At 42.7% G+C, this 9,209-nt stretch overlaps 1 protein-coding gene across 1 annotated transcript; it reads left to right on the top strand.

The window, feature by feature from the left end:
• The first annotated feature begins 1,547 nt into the window (after positions 1 to 1,547).
• On the top strand, positions 1,548 to 4,727 carry LOC117530472 (myosin regulatory light chain 2, skeletal muscle isoform-like). The gene is made up of 6 exons (XM_034193378.1): positions 1,548 to 1,702; positions 2,165 to 2,269; positions 3,216 to 3,396; positions 3,558 to 3,636; positions 3,743 to 3,791; positions 3,877 to 4,727. Exons 1-6 carry the CDS (start codon positions 1,700 to 1,702, stop codon positions 3,976 to 3,978), a joined length of 519 nt encoding a protein of 172 aa, XP_034049269.1. The 5' UTR covers positions 1,548 to 1,699; the 3' UTR covers positions 3,979 to 4,727.
• The last annotated feature ends 4,482 nt before the right edge of the window (positions 4,728 to 9,209 follow it).

Genomic DNA, 9,209 nt, shown 5'->3' with positions numbered 1-9,209 from the left:
TTTGGTTGAAAATTTAGTATTTACCTAAATATTTTTCTTTCAATATTATTCTGTGTATTTTATAAAATGTTACTTAAGTGTCAAAGCCATAATTTTTAAACTATTTCGTCAGAATTTCAAATATATTTTGTACAAAAAAGAATCTAAAGAAGCAATAGTATGTTTTTTGCCTGGAATTTTTTTTTTTTTTTTTTTACTCAGTTTTTGTATCAAATCTGAGACCACATTTAGCGCTTTCAAACTGTCAACAGACTAGAACCAGAATTTTAAAGAAGTTCTGTCATCCGCGGGAGGCTCAGAGTAGAGTCGCTGTTCCTTTGTGTTGAAAGGAGCCAACTGAGGTGGTTCGGGCATCTGCTAAGGATGCCTCCTGGGCGCCTCCCAAGGGAGGTGTTCCAGGCACATCCATCTGGGAGGAAGACCCAGGACAAGGTGGAGAGATTATATCTCCACACTGGCCTGGGAACTCCTCAGGATCCCTCAGTCAGAGGTGATCAGTGTGGCCCAGGAAAGGGAAGTCTGGGGGTGCCCTGCTGGAGATGTTGCCCCCACAACCCGAACCCGGAAAAGCAGTTGAAGATGAGATGAGATGTAGTATTGTGGCATATGTTCACCACATATTGTACATAATTCACCATACCAAAGTGTCTCTACTGGTGCCACGGGGGTTAGACTGTGTCCTGTGATCTCTGTCCATAAAAGCTGCTTCCTGTCTCGCCAGTGTGTATTCATGTTCTGGTCACACGCTGCCTTGTGTGAAGCGCATACAAAGATCTCTGTATTCCAGCTCTGCATACGACAAACTGTCTCCGATATGGATGTTTCCTGTAATTGGCAATGTTTACCCCTGCTATACATATGAAGCTGTCTCGGCCCCCTGTGGTGCTTTTCCTGTCAGAACTCCAGTGAGGTTAATGGGTGGGGCAGAAGAGAAATGGAGAAATAAAGTGGCACACCATTGCGTTGTCAAAATGGGAAATTGTGGCTCCTTCATCAAAATTTCTACAGTATACAATATATTTAGAAAATAATCAATGCTACATGGCTGCTGTTCAAACCCTCTTGTTTACATTTCCCATTAATGTGAGGTCACTGCATCCGGAAAGCAAGTAGTCATATGTCAAAACTGGACTCAGACCAAGGTCCATCAATTTCATGACTGTTTATATCCTGTTGGCAGGTGTTGATGTCGCAGTGGGCCAAACCACTGAGGAACCTACCATTTCAACACATGATGACTTGTTAACTGAAATGTACATTGGTAGATGTAGTCTGTTTCCAGGCATTGATTTGTTCACTAGCAGTATGAGATGCAGAAACAGACATGATATAAATTGTAGTCGGGGTGTAGAGGGCAATTCAGTCATCCTTTGGCCAATGAGTTGTGTCACATTGGCCACATTAGACTTCACATAAAACACCAAAGTTGGGCCCGTGTGTTGGCATTGAATTCACCTCATTCTAGTCTCTAGGACTCTATTTTGGAGCATCAGTAAGACGATACATCCTGCCATCTCCTCGCTCCTCCCTTTTTTGCTTCGCCTTCCTCAGCTCAATTTTCCTGCCAAACCTGATGCTGCAGCTAAAGTTAGCCGCTTTGGGCTAGTATATAAGACCCTGAGGGTCTAATGCATACATGTCAGTCACATCATCTTGACGCAAGCTTCTCTTCTTGACCACCAACAACCACACAAACGAGATGGTGAGTGTGTCTGCCTTCCTTTGGAAGAACTGTTTCTTCTAGGATTTAGAACCTTGAGATGTGATGCAAAAATTGGAGAACTCTCGATTCAGGCTCAAAAATATGGATTTGGACCCTGCTTTTATTAAAACAGCTGATAAACCTCTTGAATCTTGATTGCAATGTTATAAATATGATTGTTCCAATGAAAATTCCATCAACATTCTACCTAAATTGTGTTATTAAAAGAAATTGTTGGGAAGAGTAAATCAAGTATTTAAAAATAAATATATATACTATGTATAATATACACATGTACACATATGCTGTTATTTACATACACTCATATTTCTTATTCTTATCTAGAATAAGAGAAAGATGAAGGCCATTATTAGAAATCAAGTTTTGGGCATCCTTGACAGTTTTCCTCACAATGGCCAATACGTGAAAGGTTGTTTTTTCTTCTCCCCACTTTTATTCCAGGCACCCAAGAGGGCCAAGAAGAGGGGGCAACAGCAGGGTGAAGGGGGAGGATCCTCCAACGTGTTCTCCATGTTTGAGCAAAGCCAGATTCAGGAGTACAAGGAGGTAATTATGGCTTTGTTTTTGCATCAGACACACTTTGTATTAGATCCACTCAAAAATAGCATGGGTGCAGGCAAATTCCATGGTACGGTTGAACTGAAAATTTGGTGGAAAAGGCCAATGATGTTTCTAAATCTAAGAATTAAGGTCCTTCAAGGCTATGTGAAAACTAAAAGGGACATTTTAAGGTGCTTGTATAACTGATGGTTCATATGATGGGGTGTCTCAAGCCCCAGTCCTGGTTGGTACCAAAGGCTGTCTGCCCTTATCAGCGTGCCAGAACAGCAAATCTGGTCTTAACTGATGACAGCAGCTCAGTAATCCTTCACGGAGGCTCGAAGTAACGTCTTCGTTTGACCCCTCTGGAATGTTCTTTAACATTCTGGATGATGCTTATGCTAATCACAACATTAAGACAGGATCAGGTTAGCAAAAACTGTTCACTTCACCAGACAGGTACTACAGTAGAAAATACAACAGCAATAACCATGCTGGGGGTTCAAAGAGCTTGGAAACAAAAGAACATTGAGGTTAGGGACAAAAAATTTACTCACAAGACCACAAAAAAGCAGAGGGGAGGGGGTGGCAGCTGTAATGCATTCTCTTTTAATGTCATGAGAGGTTTGTCTTACATTCCAAAGACATTTTAACACCTTCGAAAGACAAGTGGCTGACCAACTGCCAAGTTCCAAAAGGTTTGCAATGCCATCTTTGGTTTCACTGACTGCTATCCCCATCTAACAGAGTATTAAAACTCAGTATATATGTTAAAGTCGCGAGGCTGCACAGAAGCAAGTATGCAAGGAAGGTTTCAGTAATTTTTTATTCATTATATAATAAAGAAAAGGTGTTTTAAAGTCAGCTGTATGACTGACGCATCATACAAAAAAATACAGACATTAACGGTTTCTAATATCCTGCCCCTTTCTTTCCTGAATCATCCTGTCAGGCTTTCACAATCATCGACCAGAACAGAGACGGCATCATCAGCAAGGATGACTTGAGAGACGTGCTGGCCACCATGGGCCAACTGAACGTGAAGAACGAGGAGCTAGAGGAAATGATAAAAGAAGCTAGCGGCCCCATCAACTTCACCGTCTTCTTGACAATGTTTGGCGAGAAGCTAAAGGGTGCGTTGACAGTGCCACCTGTCTAAATTTACACACCTCAAATGTCCTTCAGGGGCGCGGGTGTGTTTATCTATTGAGCAATGTAAAATTACTGCAGCTTTTTTCAAACTTCAAACCTCTTCAGTTCAATTATGCACAAAATGCTGTTCTATCACATTTAGGAGCTGATCCTGAGGATGTTATCTTGAGCGCGTTCAAGGTCCTGGACCCTGAGGGTACTGGTGCCATCAAGAAGGAATTGTAAGCCCTTTAATGTAACTTTTATCATAAAAATTTGAGGTTATACTGGCACCTAATACAAAATTGGTCATCTCTTATTTATATTTAATCAATTTTATCTCTCCAGCCTTGAGGAGCTCCTGACGACCCAGTGTGACAGGTTCACAGCCCAGGAGGTGATGATCATTTGCTGATATTACCCCGAGAAACAAAATTTGACATCATTCATGTTAACATCTTTATGTTATCGCTCGCTTACAGATGACCAACCTGTGGCAGGCCTTCCCCCCTGACGTGGCTGGCAACGTGGACTACAAAAACATCTGCTATGTCATCACACACGGAGAGGACAAGGAGGAGTAAATCTGCTTCTCTCAAAATCTCCACCCACATTAAGAAAATGAGAAATCTTCACCCTGTCCACCCGCGTCTCCAAAGCCGTGCCACTCATGCTCGCACCCTGGCCCAGTGTCACCCCAACTCATTATGAACAGACTCCACAAGAGGACTGAAGGCTGCGGGTGTGTGTGTGCGTGCGAGTACCAACAGGGGACCATGGGATTATTTTCAATAAAAGAAATAATCTCATGGGATTGAAATATCTTCTTTCTCCATCTCTTCTGTGCCGTGTCAAGGTCAACAGCGCATGCTCCCTAACTACAAACGGTATCATATATGTATGTGCAGTCCAATGTATGTAGCGGTTAATTGAAATGTTTCTAGTGCTGTGGTGCGTGCCATGCACAGTTTATTTGCAACAAATAAGCAATCTAACCTGGACAGTCTGTTAATCCAACAGTGTGCTTCCTGTGCTTGCAGGGAGAGGAGTGCACAGTAAAAGAGCAGGAGTGCCGCACTATAATAGTTTGCCCGCTTCTGCCTCTTTATGCCTCTCCCTCTTTCACACATGGGTTTGAATACAAAAGCTGTGGTGAAATACATGTTGTTTGTAAGCTTGTAAGTAAAGAGATGGTGAAAGATGAAGAGTGGGAGACAGGAAGGAATAAAACAAAAGGAAAGGACCTTTGTTTTGTCGTTTCCTTCCTTCTCCTCACTGCTGTTTCTCTCCCATTGTTTTGACTGCCTGTGTCTCCGCTGCAACAGCTGAAGACTAACAAATAAAATACACTATCTTTCGTACAATGTTGTGTCCTGTTGACTGAAGTAAGGTTATACTTGTAGATGCTGTTGTTTAATGATTGTATTATGCAAATGGAGTCATTGGATGTCACAATAATCAGACAAATGTCCCGTGGAACCCACTGAACATAATATTCAGCTCAGAAGTGGATGGGCTGAAACGAAATTCAACATGATATCCTTAGAAGAAAGAAGCAAAACCTATACTGGCCCTGAGGCCCATTGGTGCCATTGCTTATTCCCAGATCCTGTAGCAGGAAGCAGATTAAAGTCTAGGACTCCCTCTGGGTGGGATGCCAGTCCAATGTAGGTCACTTCCTCAGCCAAGGTTGATAACCATTTGCAGCTGAATGGAATGAGATGATCCAGATGATGTGTCCTGTCCAAGGACACAAACGAGTATGTGTGAACAGAAATCGAACCCAGCTCATTGGTAGTCTATCCTTATCCCATTGCATTATCTGCTCTACAAAACAGAAGCATATGGTGCTGTTCCTTATCCCAAGACTTAATAGTATGAAATGGATCTGCAAGTCCCACCTGGACAGGACACCAGACAGGTACCTATTTACAGCTCAGTAGACCAGGAAAATGCAGATGAAGTGTCCTGTCTAAACAAGTAGTGATTAGAAATCAAACCCAACTCATTGGTAGTCTATCCTTATCTCATTGTAAAATCTGCTCTACAAAACAGCACTAAATCCTATATAGGACTTGAAGCATATTGGTGCTGGTGGTTATCCCAAGACTCAGTAGTATGAAGTGGATCTGCAAGTCCCAACTCAATGAGACAGCAAAGACTGGTACCCATGTACAGTTGGGTAGATGAGGAAAATGCATTTGAAGTTTCCTGTCCAAAGACAGACAGAGATGTATTGTTAGGCTACTAGTATCAATACCGTATTGATACTAGTAGCCTAACACCTAGCCCACTGAGCTACCTGCTCTTGCAAAAAGATGGAAGGTATTTTCTGAAGTACAAATCAGACCACCAAGTACAAGTCGCACCTGTCAAAAAATGTCTCATGAAAAGGAACAAAAAACATGTAAGTCGCCCTGGAGTAAAAGTTGTAGTTACTTTTGAAACACATACTTCACAAGAAACACTACAGTTTGTCATGTACTAAAAAGAACAATGATAAACAAACACACATGGATTGAGCAATAGCTTAACTAATCCATTGTCCAATCCAGAGTCAGATGGAGACGGATGATATGTTGTGTGGAAAGTCTACAAGAAAAAGTTTAATGCATTGTGCATTTTTTGACACATCGTGAGATTGGGTTGCATAGCCAGGCTCTCAGATCCAATGGTGCCAGTGCTTGTCCTGGATTCCATATTCTGAGTATTCAAATATGTCAAATTAACAGTGGAATTCTGATCAAGCTTTAAAATTTTCCTTTTGATTTCTATGGTCTCAACTCATGAAAGGAAAAATATACACATCAGAGGTACAAAATTTAAGACGTACACAAGAGGCACTTGAATTATATCATGTCCTCCCACAACTTAACATGCTGTAATGAGGTGTCATACAAATACTGCAAAATGCATAAGGTTCATAAATATTTGGACAGTAAGGTTTTTTGTAGTTTTGCCTGTGTACACCACAACCATGGAATTGAAATTAAATGATGAAGATGTGTTTGTAGTCTAGATTATTCAGGATGCATGTTTGTACACAGGTTGGGTGGAGAACTTGCAAACATGGTCACAATTTGTGACCCAAATGGAATGTGGAATCTCTTTGGCGGCAACACACTTATACCACCGTCACACATAGCAGGAATGTGCAGGAACCAGCCCGACACGGCAAATATTGCCATAATCGGACACAATCAGGAGGAAAAGAGGCGTGGCCAGCAGTGTCAGAACGCATCCAGATTACTTCGTCCACACCTGCACGATGACATCCAAAGCGCACGTAGACAACAGGTAGATGACACAGACTGCTGTCAGACAGCCATGAAAGGCGCTGAAGACTGCCCGATGTCCAAACATCTGGATGACAAACACGGGACCAGAGTGGGAGGGATTGCGGTGTTCCTTCCTTTGCACAGTCCCTGTCAGTATTGAACATAGGAGTACAACCAACATATGGACTCACGCCATATGTTTCAAAGCTGGCATGGTGCGGTCACTCACTCAGTCATGCAATCACATCTGCGCTCATCCTCTACTTCCTAGCACTAGTGAGCTCTTGTGTCTGTGCGTGTGTGCGTAGAGCAGAGGTGCGGGACTGACATTAAGCTGGGTGTGTGTGTTCACAACGGGTAAATGACCAGCTATGTGTGTGCTGTTGCCAGCTGCTGAACACTGCTGGCACTGGGCCATGTTGTCCCATGCCATTTCAGGGAAATTTAATTTCTTTTTTGTGTGTTTTGGTTCACTTCAGCAGCACAACGCAACTCTGGACACCATGATGGTTGGATTATCACATGGGAATTATTTTTGCCATGGTTGATTCCAGCACAGCAGCAGAGTGAGAGGATTTTAACCACAGGCTGTGGTCTCGGCTCCACGTCCACACCACGCTGTGAAACACTCCTGGGCTGCTGTTGGAGGTAAGATTCATGTTTATTAATGCTGTCATGGCCTGGCACAACAGTTCCATGTCATATCTCCTACAGAGTTAGAAGGTGATCATATATTACAGCAGTGAGATCCGTTCAGCTCTGAGCCTGACGCGTGCAATGACGCGTTGCCGCACATGAGACCACGGAAAGGCGCAGCTGCCCGTGGTATACAGAGATATGATGGAGACACTAGTTCACATTATTTACATTACCCATGGGAAGGAATGGACACATATCTGTACTGTAAGGTCTATTGTGGACATAACAGCCTGTTCAGATTTGCGGCGGTGTGTGCTGTAGCGCATGGTGCTTTCGGTTTGATAGCCACTGTTCACATTCACTGTACATGATAATAATTCATAATTATTATCATGATGAAGCATGCCAGATCTATCTCGAGGTCCCCTCGTATGTGCTCAAATTGTTTCAGATCCTGTTTTTCCGTCATCAGAATATGTAAATTGTGGTCAGATGGTGCTCAGATTGCATATGGTCCGCTGTTGGATAGGTGTCCCATCTCGACGGTGCTTGGAGGGTTTCGAACATATGCATCACACTTGGGAGCACCGGCCGATTTTGACCAATGTGGACTCTCGCAGATGGCTGTCAGAACATTTTCAGACTGCAACTGGGCACTTTTCAGATGTGAGTTGACTCGTCATTCTGACGCCAATCGGCCTCATTCCAGCTATGTGTGACGGGGTATTAAAGTTGCCAAGGACTGCAGGGAGTCACCAGCATAATACATGGCTTGGTAGAAATTCCAGGCTGTATAAGGACCTGGGAAAGCAGGCTGTGATGGTACACGGTAGACAAGGAGTTGTTTCTTAAAGAAATGTGTGAGCAGGTGTGGTACTACATTCCTCCAAAACTACACTTCATCACATCACAATCATCGCAAGTGACAGATGACTCTACTCACTCAGTGGTGTGTAAGGCTGATCTTCCTGCTGAGATGAGGCACGTCTCTGGTGGCAGTGTTCTGACAGCTGTGACCTACCATTCAGTGAGATTGCAAATCAGTTCTCTGACTCCATGCGTGCACTTCGCATGCATTGACCTTTACTTGCATGAGTGTAGTTTTTATTTTTCCACCATTTAACAGAAACTGCATCTATTATCACCCACTAACATCTGTATTTTTGCAGTTAAATTCAACTGATTTAGATAGTGCCAAATCATGTCAACTCAAAGTGTTATACACGAGAAGGGTCTTGACCTCATGCACTCCATGACCAACCATTTTGGCAACAGTAGTAAGGGAAAAAAAACCCATTTATTTCATACAGGAAAAAACATCAAGCTGATCAAACTTAGTGGGGTGGCCATCTGCTATGGCAACCAATATATCACGTGATTTACAATGATGGGATAATTGAATACAGAACAATGAGGTGTAGATCCACATTTCAGGGAAACTGACTGAGAGTAAGTGTGTATGATGATGCTGGATCTCAGTGACTTAGGCAGGAGATTTCCCAGAGCCCATTCATTCTCTGGACCACTGATTTGTCTTTAAGATGTTTTGCCACTTGACAAAATGAGTTCTTCTGTTCTAAAAGTTCCTTTATAGTCTGTGTGTATGTCGATGCAGGATCTCAGTCACCCAGATATGAGACATCCAGGAGTCCTGTGTCCACCACACATCTGCCAGACGTCCTATTCATCCTCAAGATGTGTTGCCAGCCATTAAAGTGGCGTGCCCAGTTCCAAATAGTCCGTATAGTCAATGTGTATTTTGAAGAAAAAGCTAAAAATGCAACTCCTGTCATTGTAGGATTAATTTACTGATCAATTATCTTCATTAATTATATCCTGAGTGTACCTACTAATCTCATGTAATCAGAATGCTGGGATTGTCTGTTCTGTGTCAATTT

Source organism: Thalassophryne amazonica, chromosome 18 (genome assembly GCF_902500255.1).
Source record: "Thalassophryne amazonica chromosome 18, fThaAma1.1, whole genome shotgun sequence".
Lineage (NCBI taxonomy): Eukaryota > Metazoa > Chordata > Actinopteri > Batrachoidiformes > Batrachoididae > Thalassophryne > Thalassophryne amazonica.
Note: the sequence above shows the minus strand (reverse complement) of the source record. Positions and strands in the feature narration are given on the sequence as shown.

Coding starts and splice junctions, on each gene's coding strand:
- LOC117530472 (XM_034193378.1), top strand. Junction 2,270..3,215: donor AGATTCAGGAGTACAAGGAG/GTAATTATGGCT, acceptor TCATCCTGTCAG/GCTTTCACAATCATCGACCA. Junction 3,792..3,876: donor ACAGGTTCACAGCCCAGGAG/GTGATGATCATT, acceptor GCTCGCTTACAG/ATGACCAACCTGTGGCAGGC.